The sequence below is a fragment of the Prunus dulcis genome, chromosome 1, assembly GCF_902201215.1.
Source record: "Prunus dulcis chromosome 1, ALMONDv2, whole genome shotgun sequence".
In the NCBI taxonomy this organism is placed as follows: Eukaryota; Viridiplantae; Streptophyta; class Magnoliopsida; order Rosales; family Rosaceae; genus Prunus; species Prunus dulcis.
The window spans coordinates 2,518,610-2,535,843 of NC_047650.1; the positions used below are offsets into that span (position 1 = coordinate 2,518,610).

At 37.0% G+C, this 17,234-nt stretch overlaps 4 protein-coding genes across 5 annotated transcripts; 3 read left to right on the forward strand and 1 right to left on the reverse strand.

Moving 5' to 3' along the window:
- Positions 1-457: 457 nt before the first annotated feature.
- On the reverse strand, positions 458-2,775 carry LOC117613567. Its single transcript, XM_034342175.1, has 5 exons — positions 2,586-2,775; positions 1,357-1,471; positions 1,166-1,255; positions 942-1,040; positions 458-847 (listed from the first exon to the last, which is right to left on the reverse strand). Exons 1-5 carry the CDS (start codon positions 2,651-2,653, stop codon positions 746-748), a joined length of 474 nt encoding a protein of 157 aa, XP_034198066.1. The 5' UTR covers positions 2,654-2,775; the 3' UTR covers positions 458-745.
- A 2,119-nt stretch (positions 2,776-4,894) lies between these two features.
- Positions 4,895-7,175, forward strand: LOC117613232. Of its 2 annotated transcripts, none has more exons than XM_034341860.1 (5): positions 4,895-5,153; positions 5,588-5,705; positions 5,793-5,882; positions 5,988-6,086; positions 6,790-7,175. In XM_034341860.1, exons 1-5 carry the CDS (start codon positions 5,086-5,088, stop codon positions 6,889-6,891), a joined length of 477 nt encoding a protein of 158 aa, XP_034197751.1. In that variant the 5' UTR covers positions 4,895-5,085; the 3' UTR covers positions 6,892-7,175. The 2 variants fall into 2 exon arrangements, with proteins under 2 accessions (XP_034197751.1, XP_034197758.1); XM_034341867.1 differs by lacking the exon at positions 4,895-5,153 and adding an exon at positions 5,160-5,274.
- A 1,536-nt stretch (positions 7,176-8,711) lies between these two features.
- Positions 8,712-14,506, forward strand: LOC117623040 (anaphase-promoting complex subunit 2). The gene is made up of 14 exons (XM_034353887.1): positions 8,712-9,620; positions 9,740-10,050; positions 10,155-10,226; positions 10,372-10,616; positions 10,797-11,213; positions 11,377-11,578; positions 11,694-11,808; positions 11,927-12,009; positions 12,574-12,693; positions 12,822-12,910; positions 12,986-13,067; positions 13,446-13,637; positions 14,122-14,190; positions 14,314-14,506. Exons 1-14 carry the CDS (start codon positions 9,116-9,118, stop codon positions 14,434-14,436), a joined length of 2,625 nt encoding a protein of 874 aa, XP_034209778.1. The 5' UTR covers positions 8,712-9,115; the 3' UTR covers positions 14,437-14,506.
- Positions 14,507-14,893: 387 nt separating this feature from the next.
- On the forward strand, positions 14,894-17,234 carry LOC117623049 (1-aminocyclopropane-1-carboxylate oxidase homolog 1-like). Its single transcript, XM_034353896.1, has 3 exons — positions 14,894-15,719; positions 16,076-16,397; positions 16,769-17,234. Exons 1-3 carry the CDS (start codon positions 15,166-15,168, stop codon positions 17,018-17,020), a joined length of 1,128 nt encoding a protein of 375 aa, XP_034209787.1. The 5' UTR covers positions 14,894-15,165; the 3' UTR covers positions 17,021-17,234.

Sequence of the window (17,234 nt, forward strand, 5' to 3'; positions counted from 1 at the left end):
TTCAAAACAATTATCTTACACTCTTATCTTATTTTTGTTTTGTTTTATAAATCTCATTTTATTGATGCAATTTCACTAGAGGTTCTCTTAAAAGATGGAGATTTGAACGAGATATAGAAAGTAATGCATGATCCAATAAACTAGTATAACTTTTATTTTTTAAGAAAAAAAGAAGGTAAACGTTGAAAGGCTACCCACACAAATCAAAAGTAACTTTTATTTCACTCTTTTATTTCTTAGGGAGCATCATCTATCTCTTAAAAGGAAAATACTTTGGTTCATTGCCGGTAAGAGCCACTCTTCATCCCAGACAAATCAAATCTGTTTTGCACGCACATATAATGTGAATTGCATGTAATGAGCCAAGTAGTGCACTTACAAACTGGGAATTTTCAGGTTTCAAAACTGAAGGCTCGGTTGTTTGGAAACAACAATCACTTTCCCTAGAAGTGTGCAATTACGATCAAGAAAATCTTAATTTCATTTAGTAAAAGTAGATATAATGACTTATCAGCGAAGAACAAAAGGCCACAACAACCAGTTCATGTGTTGAAGTAACAGTATATCTCACCCCAGAACAGGGAATAATCAAAGTAATGGATCCTAAAAAGGAACATTGGAAAAAATTACAAGAGCACTGATAAGTAGCTTAAAATCCCCCGTCGTAATGATGCTGAGCAGCAGCCACTTCAAGAAGCTAAAATTTAGACCCTTTTTGAAAATCTATTACTCCCTCGATGTACTTCTAACCGGTTTTGGTTTTTGGGGCCTTCTTTTTGAGTTGCCTCTTTGGAATTGAGTTCTTCATCCCTACAAAGAAAAGCAGTGCACCAAAAAGTGCTGCGTGCTGCAAACGAAATTACAATCTCATCAAATTACGCTCTAAACTACATGGATGAAAAACATATCAAGCAATAAGCAAGTGTATACAATATACAAACCTGCAAGAAATCATTCAGGAGTATGCCAAATTTGGTGTTGTCAGGACTGTAGTTGTAGAAGTCATAGATAAGTGGAGTGGTAAACGCCAATTGTAGAAGCTGCAACAGAAACATTACATGTGTCAGGAATATTAGGTAACCAACAACTGAAACACGAATTTGATCACCACTTCTTTACATTTCAAAAGCAATTGATCAAAAGCCCAGAAGAAAGGAATCCTAACCAGGAGAGAAGCTCCAAAAGAACTGTTAAGTATGAATAAAATGCCTCCAACCCCTTTTAGAGCTACCGTAGCAGCAGCTAAATGTTTAACCTGTAAAAGATATTCCCATGTCAAAAGCCAACCTACCGCATGAGCAACATGAACATAGGATCGAATCAAGAAACTGCATATAAAGAAATAAAGAGACTTACATCTATATGTGGTAGTTCAACCCCTAGTTTCGAAGACAGATTTTTCTTGAATACATTAAATTTCGGAACCAAGTCCTTGGCAGCAGGTCCACCATCAACACCAAATTCATTGAACCTGAATATACAGATGTTACATCAACACAAATGAATACAATATCGTTTTAAACATACCAAAGGGTAACAGACTATTTACAATATAAGCAATAAGCTACAAGACATGCACAATCTTGAAAGATGGCACACAAACGGATGTTACAGAGCAAAGCAACAGGAGATAATAAACCTTTTACAATATTAATGATCACTACAACCATTAAACAGAAAAAAATGGAAACCAGGTTTTTAAATTAAATTTATCACCCAAAGTGTTCATCCATGCTCTAAATAGAAATTGTTTCATCCAAAACGAACTAAAGAGACTGCCAAACTAGATCCCACCTATACACACGTGGATGTTTTTGACATTAACAGACGCTTGAATTACACATTTCAAATAAACTAGCATTTAGGAAAAAGAAAAAAAAAATTTCTTCACAAGTATCTAAATAATTAGACCATAACGTTGTACGTCGAAAGAAAAATTCAAAGTTCCATAAACAAGGACCAGACAAGGAATAGACAACCACCACCCTTTTAAGATACGCGAATAAGTTCACTTTGTGTCGGAAAAAGTTATTCTCAACCCAGCTTATTAAAACACTCAAAAGATCATTAGATCTTCACAATTCAGCAAGCACCTGACTTTAGAAGTGCCATGACCAAATGAAACAGCAGAGATTTGGAAAATCAACCCACAACTGGATCTCAACCAGTTCTTTACACAGTAAAGCCAGTAGGAAGTAGCGACAATCATCTAAACATTAAATTTCTCAACGCTTATTTCAGAAACCAATAGATTATTGTCACTAAAATCTCACTTCAAACAAGCAAAGATACACACACACACACACACACACACACACACACACACACACACACACATATAACATCACACGCATAGTATACACAAAAATCGGAAATTGAAATACAGGGCGAAAAAATAAAGTACAAAAATTTGAAAACAAATGAACTAAACGAATGCTTAATAGTAAACTAGATCGGAGAAGTATAAACAAATCAAATCTGCTAGAGTAAAAGGTAAATCTGAGTTCAGACAAAAAAGGAAAAGAGTAAAGAGGTGAACTTGAGAGGGAAGCCCTAATCGAGCAGATCTGAGAGAGAGAGCTTACGCTTGCCAAGCAGAGAGGATGAAGATGGAAGCGAAGAGTACGCGACCGAGGAAGGAGACGAACCCCATTGTTTTGCAGAGGAGGAGAATAAGAAGGAAAGAGAGAGAGAGTTTTTGAAAGCGATGGAGTTCGAATCGTAGGTCTGCTTTGTCTCCGAGGGGATAGTCGTTGGGTCTTAATTTAAAGAAGCAATTTTGAAGGGCCGACTTGAGACTTGAGCTTGAGACTTGAGACTTGAGACTTGAGGCTAGGCAGCCGGACAGTAAATCCGATTTATTTATTTATTATATATTGTTTGGGTTTTGACAAAAACAATATGAAATCTGAATCCGAACTGGACAAGGCCGTGGACTTTGACCCGACTACACCAACCTGGTATTTTCACTTATGAAGTGTTTCACAAGTAAGAAGTCATTTTATGTTCCAACAAAAAAATAAAGTCATTTTATGGGACCCTAATTTCTTTTCTATCAATTTACTTTTCAAATTTTATTTTTCGATTTTTAAAAACGTAAAGGAGTTTGTGTTATAAAAGAATTTAAATCTCCACTTAAAAAAGCGACCAGAAATTGTATGACTACAAATCTTTTAATTTTTCTGAATCTAATATTGCCTCATCATGTTGTCATTTTTAATGAGGAGTAAGAATAATTTTTAAGTTTCAGTAATCATTCATAATTATAGATAAACTCAGTATAAGAGAGGTACTAGAAGTAGGTTATAAGAGAAGCATTCTTTCAAAATTTAATTGCAGATGATATATTTCCTTTAGCGGCATGTTTACTTTTATTAGTTCTCCCTTGCAACTTTTTTTAGTGGGATATTTGAAGTTATAGATATAAATACGCACTCACATATAAGCACATACATTGTATTGTACAACCAAAAAACACATACATTGTATTGTACAACCAAAAAACACATACACATACATTGCAAATGGACCATATGAGATTAATTAGTTGATAATAAACTTTTTAAAATGTAAAAAAGTCAATGTTGTCTTTTAAGGGAGAAATAATATGGAAAACATAGTAAATGTTAGAAAAAAGTATTTGTTGGATTTCCCATTTTGGTCAATGTGGTTTCAATTCTAGTGTTTTGAGCCATGTAATTGTATATCCTTAGGAATTTAAGGGCACATCTAAAATTTCATTTAATTTCGTGCATGAGTAAGCATGTGTCCCTCACGTGCAGAGGCATTTTAGATTGAATTTGATGAAAATTTGAATGTGCCATTATATTGTGATAAATATCAAACTACATGAATCAAATCGCCAAAATTAAAACTACAAAGAGCAAAATGAAAAATCCAGCAAATTACAAAGACTACAAATGACTTTGTCTCTAAACGTTAGTCGGAAAAGGAAAATAATATTGAGCACTAGCATCTGATTTGCCTTGATCTACTTATGTTCATTTGGAACTTCACTGATCCTTTGAGTTGTCTTCACGTGCACTTGCATAGCTCCTACATGAGGTCATTGAGGTGGGCGGCAGGCAACATATTAGATCTGCAGTTTGCATAATTGTATATTTAAAACAACAACAAAGAAAAAGAAAAATGAAGAGTGCAAGATGGTGTAAAGAAACAATATTCTCAAGTCAGTCGTGCTAGCTAACCTCTCATTTTGTCCATCTTCATATAAAGATTTGGAAAGACTTGCCAATGCATGCATTTTGTGATGCAAGCGAGAATAAGAGTTTTCTCACACATACAATGCAAGTCAAGATTTTTTTTATTGTGGCTAGACCCGTGACCGCAAATACATGCATTTATCCAAATCTTCTTGCCAAAGTTATCTTTAAAATTTATTTATTTATTACTGCTAGATGGGCTAAAGATTAGGTGACAGAAGAAGTTTAACATAAATGATAGAACCAAATGTAATAAAGAAAAAAATAAATCCAAGTGGTAAAGGAAGATAGAAAAAACCACATGGCAAGAGCACTTTAATTTAAATTTTAAAATGTTCAAAAAAACAAAAACAAAAAAACATTAAAATGGACAATAACACGCTCAGGGGCACCAGTGTAAAATTTCAAGCCCAAAATCAAAATCACAGAAGCATCAATCTCAATACTCTCTGGATCTACGACATCACGAACACTCGCTTTTCAAAACCGCCACGAACGCCACGGTGGGCTCCAGTACGAGAAACCACAAGCCAAATGATTGGTGAGTTAACGTGTAGGCCTGCCGGTCCCGAATCGTCACCAATAACGCGCGAGTACACAAACGTACATCACTCGCGCAAGTATTATTAGTTCGAATGGTATCCAACGACCGCTTTACTCTTCTAAATTTTTCGAACGCGTGCATCCGTCCCTCACTTTACGACGCCGTTTCCTAGATATACTCCCCCCTTATCACTATCACCCCTGTCCGAGTTCGTTTTTCTTGCATCGAAAATTCGAAACTTTGTCTGAGAGTCGGGCCCCAAAGTCTCGCGTCTCTGCCGCGGCATCGTTTCGGTCTCTTCCCGTACAGACACCAGACATGGCCTTCATTTCGTTCGTTGGAAGGCTTCTCTTCGTCTCTGTCTTCCTTCTCTCTGCTTGGCAAGAGTGAGCCCAGATCTGTGTCTCTCTGTGACTGTGCCCAGTCTCTATTTTTATAGAAAAAAAAGAGAACTTTAAAGTTGAAGTTTCAATTGGGCAAATCTAAAATGGAATTTTAGTTGATGATGTATGTTTTCATAATCTTGCTGCATGCATGGAACCCACTTCATTTTAGGCATTTTTTTAAATGTGATTTATTGTTTGTTAGCTTTTGAATTGGCAGAAGCAAAATCAAGTTTGTGGGTATTTTGATAGCCTTGCTTTTTTTTTTTTTTTGCCCTTTCAAAAAGTTGGTTATTTTTCATGGTGAAGCATGCATGCTTAGATCCAAGTAACTTAAAGAACAAGAGCTGTGTGACATGATCTGATTTATGCATATTTCATTTCTTTGAATGCACTTTGATTTTGATGAGACAGTTCATATTTGTTTCTATTTATAGGTTCAGTGAATTTGGTGTGGATGGGGGACCCGCAGCCAAGTCTCTGAGACCCAAGTTCGATATTTTCTGGAATCATCTATCAACTCACACTGGTTTGAAAGAGCCCAAAAAATTTGAAGTGAGAAATTTTAAATTTTTTTGTTTTAATTCAATAACTTCTTATTTGTATACAACCCAAGTGAATTTTGTACTTTGTTAATGGCAGATCCAACATTTACTGGCGGCCACAATAGCCTTGAAGGGCATTGGGGGTCTTCTCTTCATCCTTGGTTCTCCTCTTGGAGCCTATCTGCTGGTTTGTATTTTGTATAATTGATTTGGTCGTCTGAGCCTGTCTTTGTTTTGTACCTGTAGACCAACATAGTTTCTGAAACATGTGTTTCAATATATTTTTGTGCAGCTTCTGCATCAGGCGATCGCCACTCCTATCTTGTACGACTTCTACAACTATGATCCTGAGAAGACCGAATTCAATCAACTTTTCCTCAAGTTTACCCAGGTTGGAAATCAAGATTCCTTGCTCTCTTTCTCTCTCAGACACATTTTTAATGTTTGTAGTTTAGTCCTAATTTGACTGTCATGCCTATAATTAGAACTCAACAAACATACCCTCTTAATTTTCTTCACATTTCAATTTTGTCTAAATTAGACATTTTGTCAATTTTGTAGACAGAACATGTCTAAGTTACTCAACAACGAGGTCAAACCATATGGATTAAAGTGCGATGAAACCAAAATTATAGGGATGAAAATTTGCTGTTAAAAATTGCCGGCTCGCTAATGCTCGACCAATGATGAAATGTCTGATTTAGACAAGTTTGATATGGTTAAAATGGTTACTTTTGTTAAGTTTTAAACTATAGGAGGAAGGTTAATTGGATCAAACTTTAAGATGGAAAAAGTCCTAATATTGATATTTCACCTAATGAGGGTGATTCTTTTTCTTTTTGGAAATTAATGAGGCTGATTCTTGGTCTGAGAAGGAGGTTGCCCCGTTATGACTTGGATTCTCCCTTAGCCTTAGGTTAGATTCTTAGAAGCTGCTTGCACAAGGCGGCCCTTCTTTATTGACATTAGGGATCTAGTGTACAATATGCTTAAACAATAGTATGGGGCTTAGATAGTCATATTATATAAAAAGCTAAAACCAAAGAAAAAGTTTCAAAATCATTATTAATGATTTCTTTTTTTATGATTTGCAGAATTTGGCATTCTTTGGGGCTCTGCTGTTTTTCATAAGCATGAAGGCGTCGATACCAAAGAGGCAACTCAGAAAAAGAGCTCCCAAAGCAAAAACTACATGAGGATTGAGGAGGAACCTTAGATGATGTGAGGGTTTAGTTTCTGACTTCACCTGACTGTTCCCTAAGGAACTAGTTTTGTATGCATGCATCTGTCTGTACTTGAGTCTCTCTTTTCGAAAATTTAGGGAAACATTTTAGTGGAAAGAAGGGATTTTTGTTTATGTTAAGCGGTGGTGTTCTATTTTAGCTGAGCTGGTTTGTTAACGTTAAGAAATATTACATCATTATTGGTATTTATTTCTGCTGGTGATATCCTTTGTTAATGTACGGTGCAACTTTTCTTATGCTTGGATTTGAGAACTTCAATTAGTTACTTGCCATCATCCATCTTGCTCGTTGCACTTGCAAGATCTTGGTTGTGTCATATGCCTGTTGCTACATCATTTGGTGAATAAATTTTATCAGCCGGCCGGTTTCATGTAGCTGCGTTGCTGGTCTCACGGTCCTTGTTTCGCGTTTGGGTGTCCGATATGGGCCTACCCAAATAACCATATTGGGACATTAATTGAAAATTTGAAACTAGTTTCGACTAGAGGGTGGTTCCCTTAAAAGGATTTGGGTAGGGAAGGTTGATCCATTCAATTTTGGGATCTCACCGGCATGACCTTACTATCAGCAGCAGTACTAGTCAGTAGTCAGTAGCCAGTAGCCACAGCCCCACGATCCCACAGTTACGATAGCTGGCTGTATCATTCATTGCTCTTGCTCTTGTCATAGATGCCGTTGGAAAAGGATTCAATCAAACGCTAAGTAGTTGATTGTTGACAAAGTGAAATAATGCCTGAGACATGGGTTTATTTCAACTCCCATGCCATGGATGTTGTGTACGCAGGAAATGAAATGAAAAAGGGGCTGCATAATTTGTCATCCTAAGCCCAAGTCAAAAGTTGGGCTTGTTAATCTATTTATATAAAGGGAGACGACCTTAAAACAGATTGTCATTAGTTAATGAAAATGTCAAAAGGATATAGTAGTACATTCACAATCTGTATAAAATGAATTAAATAAAAGAGAAAAAAATAACATGCTATGTAGTTGCCCATAAAACTGGGACACCTCCAAAACTGTAAAGCATTTTGGATACACATGTTTTTTTTTATTTTTTATTTTTATACAAGTTATAAAACTGAAATTTTAAAGTAAAAAAAAAAAACAATTGGCTAGTAGTTGAGTAAGGGTCTAACCTATTGTGATCTAACCTTGTTCCATCTATTCTAACCCCTTAATTGAATTGGGTTGCAACTTGTATCAAATGAAAAAATTAGTATGTGTCAAGGGGATATCACTTTTTGCTATTCCAAATCAATAACACAATGATAGTTGGGATAACTTTTTTTACATGTTATTGTGTTATTAGTCGGTGTGCTATTCCCGTTACAATAGAGATTTTTTTTCATCTAACTGCCATGCCATGGATGTTTAATGTGTATGCAGAAAGAGAGTAGGATTTTACCAGTCATTGATCATAATGCTAAAAATAGAAAGTTCTATCTAACTAGTAATTCATATGGATTGCCCCAAAAAAAAAAAAAAAAAACTAGTAATTCATATGGCCACAAGTTCTGGAGTTGCTCCATCAAAAAGTCTAAGGTATTGTCCTAAAAAAGCAAAATATATTAATAATTCAGTAGGTTAGGCCAGTTGATCAGAATAATGAGTCCACCTCTTTGCACTTAAATTTTGAAAATCATATTCATAAATTATATCAATTTAGAATAATTTACACTATGAGTTATATTATATATATATATATCAAGGTCTTATTTAAATTTTTTTTTAATATTGCGAAAAGAAATAAAATAACATAAAAAAATTGAAAACCAAACTTACACAACCCGCCCCTGCTTTACACCGCCGCACTCCCCAACTCTCTCCTGACCCTCTCGCCACCTTCCCCTATCCCAGCCACCCTCTCTCTCTCCGGATTCACCCCACCCAGGCCCACAACCCTTATATCTCTCTCTCTCTCTCTCTCTCTCTCTCACTTTTGATTGTAGCTGGTGTGTGTTGTGGCTACTCGAATGCTGGGTCAATATTTGCTCAAAGAACCAATTTTAGTTGGGCTCGTGGCTATGGTAGCTGGCTTGCGGCTAGAATTTGTATCTCTGGTTCATCGAATTTGTGTGGTCTGTAAAGAATTTGGGAATGTTCAGCTACAGAATCTATCAAACTCTCTTGAAGATTAGCCTAATTTAAGCAATGCGATAGCTTCAAGGGCATTTCAATGGCGGACTCGATTTCATCAGTCTGCAATTTAGCGATTCTCGAAAAACTCAGTGATGGCTCCATCGAAGAAATCCTCAAAAGCTACAATGGCTTTTGTGCTGCTACGGACACCCTTCTAAACGGCGCCGGCGACCTCTCCGTCGGTCCGCAGTTCGTATCTCACGTTCACGGCCTCTGCAAGCACGGGCTCGAGTCTCTGCTCCGAGACCATTTCCTTGGTGCGCTGGAGCGAACCTTCGAGAAAAATGGCGCCTTGAAATTTTGGCGGCATTTCGAGGCTTACGACGACGTTTCGGTTGAAGAGGAAGTGTTCTATAACGCTTTGGAAGAAATATCTTCGGAAAAGCAGTACCAGGAGAAGTGTCTGTTGATACTGGTTCATGCTTTGCAGTCTTACAACCATGGAAGCCATGATTCTAATGATTACAGAGTTGAGCTGTTTGCTAAGTACCAAATGTCAGTGTCTTCAGTTCTTATGGCCACTCTTCCCCGGCATTTTCCTGGTACAAAAATAAATAAATAAAAGATCTTAACCTTCAATGTACATGTTTTTTTTGTTTTTTTGTTTTAATTTGTAATTACTTGCGTTTATTTTTAATGCCTCCATGTTCTTAATTCTTAGAGATACTCCACTGGTATTTTAAGGGAAGGTTGGAGGAACTGAGTACTATAATGGGTGGAGACTTCCCTCATGATGATGATGAGGATGATGATGATGATGATGATAAAGATGATATGGATTTAGATGACAAATGCAAAGTCTCATACAGGAGTGGACAAATGGAGATTGATGAATGCTATCCCCAAGGGAGGTTCTTGGACAACAATAAATTGGTGAACAACATAGGGAAGGTTGTTCGCGATCTTAGAAGGCTCGGGTTTACATCTATGACTGAAGATGCCTACGCTTCTGCTATTTTTTTGTTTCTAAAGGTGATCATTATCTCTGCTGTTGGATTCAGTATACTGTTATATGTTAAACATTCCACCATTTCATTTGTCTTGCTAACTTCTAATTTGTCTTGTTTGAATGGCAGGCCAAAGTTCATGATCTTGCTGGTGATGATTACCGGATTTCTGTTTTGGAGTCCGTCAAGGGGTGGATTCAGGTGGCTTTCATATGCTTGTGTTTCATTTCCATTTTTGTGGAGAACTGTGAAGCCGCAAATAACGCACAAATGGTTTAGTTATCCAATACGACTTTATGTTTTCAAAGGCCAAAGTTTTCCTAATATTTGAATGTGTATTCTGCAGGCTGTGCCTCTTCAGTTCTTGCATGCTCTTCTTGCTTATCTTGGTGACTCTGTTAGTTATGACAGTGTTTCATCAGGTCTCAAGTCACCTTTGGCTTCATGTCCTTCTACATTTTATCCTGGAATTGACACCCCATCTGAAGGACTTGTTAGATGGCAGTTGCGACTAGAGTATTTTGCATACGAAACATTGCAAGATTTAAGAATAACTAAATTATTTGAGATTATTGTGGATTACCCTGACAGGTATTGGTTTTCAATTGTTGGAATCCACGATGATGTATAATTGATTTTCTGTTTTTTTTGGGGGGGGGGGGGAGGGTGTGTGGTGGGATGGGGTGTGGGGTGTGTTATACCAATCACTTAAATAACCTTCATTTATTGTGGCTTTCCTTGATCATTTGTTTTCCTTTTGGGGTTTTGCAGCTCTCCTGCAATTGAAGATTTGAAACAGTGTCTTGAATACACCGGACAACATTCTAAGCTGGTTGAGTCATTTATCTCTGCACTACGATATCGCTTGCTAACTGCAGGTGCCTCAACCAATGACATTTTGCATCAATATGTTTCAACAATTAAAGCACTCCGGACAATAGATCCAGCAGGTGTTTTCCTCGAAGCAGTTGGAGAACCAATTAGGGACTATTTGAGGGGAAGGAAGGACACCATAAAGTGCATTGTGACCATGCTTACAGATGGGACTGGTGGGAATCCGAATGTATCTGGAAACACTGGGGATAGCCTTCTTGAAGAATTAAACAGAGATGAAGAAAATCAAGAGAACGCTGGTCTTGATGACGATTTCCACACTGATGACAAGCATGCATGGATAAATGCTTCACGGTATGTGCATAAGCAAGGCCGTGGATTGAAATGTATTATAGTTGTTTGCAAGTTATATGGAATGTAGTTTAGTTGCTTTCAATCCAATCAGATGCTATATTTTTGTTCTTTGCATACTCAGGTGATGTATTTTTATTTTATTTTTATAATTCTGCTGTTTCAGCTGGGAGCCAGACCCTGTAGAAGCTGACCCCTTGAAGGGCAGCAGGAACCGAAGGAAGGTTGACATACTTGGGATGATTGTTGGCATAATTGGTTCAAAAGATCAACTAGTTAATGAATACCGTGTTATGCTGGCTGAAAAGCTTCTCAACAAATCTGACTATGACATTGATACAGAGATACGCACTCTTGAACTCCTCAAGGCAAGTGGTTTTTTTATTTAAGCTTGCGGTTTCTTTGTTTAGTTGGGTGTATTGGTTGTTCATGTAGTCTTCAAACTGTCTACCTTAATGTTCATAGTTTGTAATCATTCTTCAGATACATTTTGGAGAGAGCAGCATGCAGAAATGTGAAATTATGCTGAATGATCTGATTGATTCTAAGAGGACTAACGGCAATATTAAAGCAACCATAACTCAGACATCTCAAGCAGGTAGCTTCCAAACTTTACGTCTTCCCTACAGATGATTGGTTTTTGGGCCATTCTCTCCAGCATTACCAGAAGACTAATTATTTTATTTTATTCCACTAACGTGGGGTGGATGTCTTAGGTTCTGAGCTGGGAGATAACGGGGTTTCCATGGATGTTTTTGATGCAACAATCATCTCTTCAAATTTCTGGCCCCAAATCCAGGTAATGAATTGTTGCCAGTGGTAATGTCATTTATTTCGAAATTTCTGTTAGAGGGAAAAGACGGATCGAGGATTTACATTCTCATAATTTGAAATATCTTCTTGGCACACTTCTCTGCAATCAGCGATACCAGATTATGTTTAAATGTAATCGCTTGCACTTTGGTTGTTTCTTCTGCATTTAGGAGTGGCTTTAATAGCTTAATGCTCCTCGAGGCTCCCATTAGTTATGATTTCTTGCAAGCATTTTAATTTAATTTATTTCTTTTAAAATTTCCCGCCTATTCTATTGATTCACTTAACTTCAGCATTTTCCTTGCCCACTGTTTCTTTCACCAAAGTTATTAGTCAATTGGTGACATATTCTCTGCATGAGTATCTAGGCAACTTATGTTTGACTCATTCTAAATTGACTAGCAAGAACCTTGTGCATAAACTGATGTCTTTTGTTTTGTCCGTTATAATATATACATCTCATTAGCATTTGTTATTGTCATTAGAACTACATTTTCTATTTGTAACAAAATTTCAGTAAAGGTTGATTAACCTTTAAACCAAATTTCAGGATGAGTCCCTTAATGTACCTGGACCTGTTGACCAACTACTATCTGATTATGCAAAGAGGTTTAATGAAATCAAGACCCCTCGTAAACTATTATGGAAGAAAAGTCTTGGTACAGTTAAGGTAAGATGCTTACACTATGTCATTTCATGCCTTTCTATTAGGAGAGTTTTGACTTGCTGAGATTTTCTATATTTCCTGAATCTCTGAATTGACATTAACAATACTTATGATGGTTGGTGCTGTTTTAGTTGGAGTTGCAATTTGAAGATAGAGCAGTACAATTCGTGGTTGCTCCTGTGCATGCAGCAATTATAATGCAATTTCAAGATCAGACAAGGTAGCGTCAGAAATATCTTAATGCATTTTTTGTTGTTTACTATTTTCTTGCCATACTGATATCTTATAGTTTCAGCTGGACCTGTAAGAATCTTGCAGCTGCAATTGGGGTTCCAACAGACATACTTAATCGCAGGATAAATTTCTGGATAAGCAAGGTATGCTAGATAGACTAATACGTTCGTGTTTCAGATATATTTGTTGTCTTTGAACACAAACCCTAGATACTTTTGACAAACCCCAGTTTTGAGTTATCTGTCTTGGTGACAGAGTAAAGAGTATTAGAAACTCTGGATTTCTCAGCAGCAGTGGTTACTTTTACTGATTACAGATTTTTTTTCATCTTAGTTACCTTTAATCATTTTGAATTTCGAGTTGAATGATATGATGTGTCATTTATTGTAAAGTCAAACGTTCCCCTTCCTGTCAAGCACCAGCTAAAATTTTTTCAAATGGGTTCTTGTTATTTATTGAAGTTTTAAGCTTTGGAAGTCAAGAGGAAAACTCATATGTTTGCCTCTTTTTTCCTATTGAAGGGAATTCTTGCAGAATCACTTGGGGCAGACTCTGAAGACCATGTGTTTACACTAATGGAAGGTATGGTTGACAGTGGTAAAAATGGTGGTACGAATAGAAGCATCGAGGATCTTATAGTTGCTGATGAAGAGGGGGAGAGCTCTGTAGCCTCTGTGGAGGATCAACTGCGCAAGGAAATGACTGTGTATGAGGTATGTGATGTGTGCGAGATTGACCACATCTTGGTATACTTTTAAAATCCATCCCAATGGGTTGAGTTGTTTAGGAAGGATCTACCATTTCATTTTCATACTGGATCTTCTTTTGCTTTCAGTATATTTCCATCTCTAGGTATTACGGCCTTAAGTTCTAGTTTTCCATCTCTGGATCTTCATTTTCATACTGGATCTTCTTTATAAAGACCAAAAGGGGGCAACAAAATTGCTGCTCATGACACTATTTTCCACATTTTACCAAATTGTCAATAGCTGAAATAATCAAGTGAAGTAGAAATTTAACTCCCTTCTTTTCCCACTAAGGGGAGGGGAAAGGAAACACATAATTGATAGCTTGCCATTTATAGTAACCATGTTAACTTTGTCCAGTCTTGAGTATCAGTCTCAAATATGTAAACAGATAAAATTGCATGGTGCCATTGTGTTCTCAGCTTTTCAAATGGTATTTGGTTTTTGGCAGAAATTTATCTTGGGGATGCTCACAAACTTTGGAAGCATGGCATTAGATCGAATTCATAATACTCTCAAGGTAAGGATGATTTTAACACTCCCTGTGATATTTGATTTCTGCCAAGTAACATGATATCTGGTAAGAAAGTTATATGTCCTGTTGCTGTTTTTAATAGATTTCTTAACACATTCATTCCTGCAGATGTTCTGCATAGCCGATCCTCCTTATGACAAAACTCTCCAACAGCTGCAAAGTTTCTTAACGGGTCTAGTTTCTGAAGAGAAGTTGGAACTAAGAGATGGAATGTATTTTTTGAAAAAGTAGTAAACTAACAGAATTAGAACCCTACTAATTTTAGTAAAAATTATAAAGCTTGGCAAAATGTATTATCCTCGTGCAACTCTTTTTCTTTTCTTTCTGATTCGTTTGAGGGGAAAGGCGAGAGTTGAAGTACAACTCTTTATGCCTCTCTTCGGGTTGTACGAGATATCATGAAAAAAGAGCCCATCGGTTTGATCCTGCAGAACTGAAAATTAAGAGAACAAATGTGAAGCCTGTGTCAGAGCATATTGGTAGCTGCTACCCAAATGAGAAGCTTGATGTGAATAGGATTCTAAGCATCTTGTTCAGATTATCGCTTGAGAAATTTCATGTGAATAGGGTCTAGTTAAGTGGAAAAAGGCCTTCACTTGCTGATTAGTGTTCTCAGGTTCACTTGCTGATTAGTGTTCTCAGATTATCGCTTGTATTAAAAATAAAAATAAAAATAAAATAGCTATGTGTTACGAGACGTCCTTCAGTTTTCTTTTAATCATGAAATTTCTCACCTCTAGTTTCAGTGATAGCCTACCAATCCAAAGAATGAATTGGCATTGTATGTCCTTTGGCCACCACAAAAATATCTATAGCGTCAACCCGCCCCCACAGTCTTGACTCTTGGCAAATATCTTGCTTTTAGTTTCTTCCAGCCTCGCTCATTTGTGGTCTGAACTTCGGCAATCCATATCTAGTTTGCTAGGCTTTAGTTCTACCATCCTGCAGACACAAACGAAAATGGTAGCCACCAGCACAAATGAGGTTCCAAGCGTAACAAATTATGACAGAAAAAGTGATGTAAAAACTTTTGATGACACAAAGGAAGGTGTTAAAGGCCTTGTTGATGCTGGGATAACCCAGGTTCCAAGAATTTTTCATCAACCAGTAGATCAGTATCCCATCAACAACACTTGTGATTCAGAACCCACCAAAACCCAGCTCAAAATTCCAGTCATAGACCTGGAAGGCCTTGAATATGATAACAATCCAACCAAACGCAAGGAGATTGTTGCCAAAGTTGGAGAGGCATCAGAGACTTGGGGCTTTTTCCAAATTGCCAATCATGGCATACCTGTTGATGTTTTGGAAGAGATAAAGAATGGGGTAAGTGGGTTTTTTGAGCAAGACACTGAGGTGAAGAAAGAGCTTTACACTCGTGATTACTTCAGACCTGTGATCTACAACAGCAACTTCGATCTTTATAGTGCACCAGCGACTAATTGGAGGGACTCTTTTTTGTGTAATATGGCTCCTAATCCTCCTAAGCCAGAAGACTTGCCACAAGTATGCAGGTATGTGACAAGGAAGCTTATAATTTTCTGGTTTAATATGATATTAGGCTCCATTTCCATGGAGGGATTCCGAATCTATGAGTTTATATGACATTATAAGGTAAAATTGTTTGTATATACTATTACAATCCATATATGCCAAGATTTGAACAAGAAAGAAAGGAAGAAAATGAATGGATTTCAAATGATTCCTTCCATATAGTCATTTCAAATGTCTAGTTATTTAGAATACATTCAATCTAATGTGGTTCTTGTTTTTTTAAAGCAAATTTAGCTTTGTTGTCAAATCTAAATCCCTTCTTTCAAACCCCTCCATCCAAACGGACCCTTAGATTTTCTGGGTTTCAATTTTGTAGAGACATACTTGTTGAGTACTCCAAGCAAGTAATGAACTTGGGGAAGTTGTTGTTCCAGTTGCTGTCTGAAGCGCTTGGGCTGAAGCCAAGTCACTTGAATGACATGGATTGTAGTTTAGGGCTTCAGGTTCTATGCAATTACTATCCCCCCTGTCCACAGCCAGAGTTAACTTTGGGCGCAAGCAAGCATGCTGACGATGACTTTATCACAGTCGTTCTGCAAGATCATATTGGTGGTCTTCAAGTTCTTCATCAGAACAAGTGGATTGATGTACTTCCTGTGCCTGGGGCTCTAGTGGTTAACATTGGAGATCTTCTACAGGCAAGTATAACTATAATTCTTATTCCTCTTTTATATTTTGTAGGAGATATAGTTGGGGTTCTTTTTTAATTAAAAAGGTACTATTACATTATGATTGCACACATGTATCAGGTTGTCCAGAATGTGAGGAAAACTTTCATAAACCAGGATATATTCCGGGATAGGGAATTTTTATTATCTATTTTATAATGTCTTGTTGTTTAAAATTTGAGAAAAATTTCGGCAGTGTAGTAACATGGCCTCATTTTAGTTTTCGCATAGGGCTTCCCACCGTCCCTCTGTTGTAGTATAGTCATTAGAATATGGGTCAAATTCTTCAATTTAGTTTCCTAGTTTGGGTTTTCTGATATTGAATTCTTTTGGACTTTCAGCTTATATCAAATGATAGATTCAGGAGCGTAGAACACAGGGTATTGGCAAATCGTGCCGGTCCAAGAGTATCTGTTGCGAGTTTCTTTACCACAGGTTTTTTAGCATTGCCACAAATCTATGGACCCATTAAGGAGTTGCTATCAGAAGACAATCTTCCAAAGTACAGGGAGACAACTGTGAAGGAATATAATGCTCACTTCTATAACAAAGGCCTTGATGGGACCTCTGCCTTAACTCATTTCAAGCTCTGAACTTGGAGGCATAGGAGCAACTGCAATGAACAAATGGTGTCTTCCAAATAACTTGGCATGAAAATATTGCTTCATACAAAATACTAAGTTGATTGTTTGTTCATGCCTGATGCAGGACATAAGTCAAAGTTATAAAGTTAGATAATTGTATATATGGTTATATTACATTGGTTGTTAATAATCTGTTGTGAAATATTATGGCTTTCCAATAAAA

What these genes read in the sequence shown, in the direction of transcription:
- LOC117613567 (XM_034342175.1), bottom strand. Translation starts at nt 2,653, where the DNA reads ATGGGGTTCGTCTCCTTCCTCGGTCGCGTACTCTTCGCTTCCATCTTC. An exon ending in ATCCTCTCTGCTTGGCAAGC is followed by an intron (nt 1,472 to 2,585) that starts GTAAGCTCTCTC and finishes CTGTATATTCAG; the next exon opens with GTTCAATGAATTTGGTGTTG. An exon ending in TTGAACTACCACATATAGAT is followed by an intron (nt 1,256 to 1,356) that starts GTAAGTCTCTTT and finishes TATCTTTTACAG; the next exon opens with GTTAAACATTTAGCTGCTGC.
- LOC117613232 (XM_034341860.1), top strand. Translation starts at nt 5,086, where the DNA reads ATGGCCTTCATTTCGTTCGTTGGAAGGCTTCTCTTCGTCTCTGTCTTC. An exon ending in CTCTTGGAGCCTATCTGCTG is followed by an intron (nt 5,883 to 5,987) that starts GTTTGTATTTTG and finishes ATTTTTGTGCAG; the next exon opens with CTTCTGCATCAGGCGATCGC. An exon ending in TTTTCCTCAAGTTTACCCAG is followed by an intron (nt 6,087 to 6,789) that starts GTTGGAAATCAA and finishes TATGATTTGCAG; the next exon opens with AATTTGGCATTCTTTGGGGC.
- LOC117623040 (XM_034353887.1), top strand. Translation starts at nt 9,116, where the DNA reads ATGGCGGACTCGATTTCATCAGTCTGCAATTTAGCGATTCTCGAAAAA. An exon ending in ATTTCTGGCCCCAAATCCAG is followed by an intron (nt 12,010 to 12,573) that starts GTAATGAATTGT and finishes ACCAAATTTCAG; the next exon opens with GATGAGTCCCTTAATGTACC. An exon ending in AGGAAATGACTGTGTATGAG is followed by an intron (nt 13,638 to 14,121) that starts GTATGTGATGTG and finishes GGTTTTTGGCAG; the next exon opens with AAATTTATCTTGGGGATGCT.
- LOC117623049 (XM_034353896.1), top strand. Translation starts at nt 15,166, where the DNA reads ATGGTAGCCACCAGCACAAATGAGGTTCCAAGCGTAACAAATTATGAC. An exon ending in GACTTGCCACAAGTATGCAG is followed by an intron (nt 15,720 to 16,075) that starts GTATGTGACAAG and finishes TCAATTTTGTAG; the next exon opens with AGACATACTTGTTGAGTACT. An exon ending in ACATTGGAGATCTTCTACAG is followed by an intron (nt 16,398 to 16,768) that starts GCAAGTATAACT and finishes TTGGACTTTCAG; the next exon opens with CTTATATCAAATGATAGATT.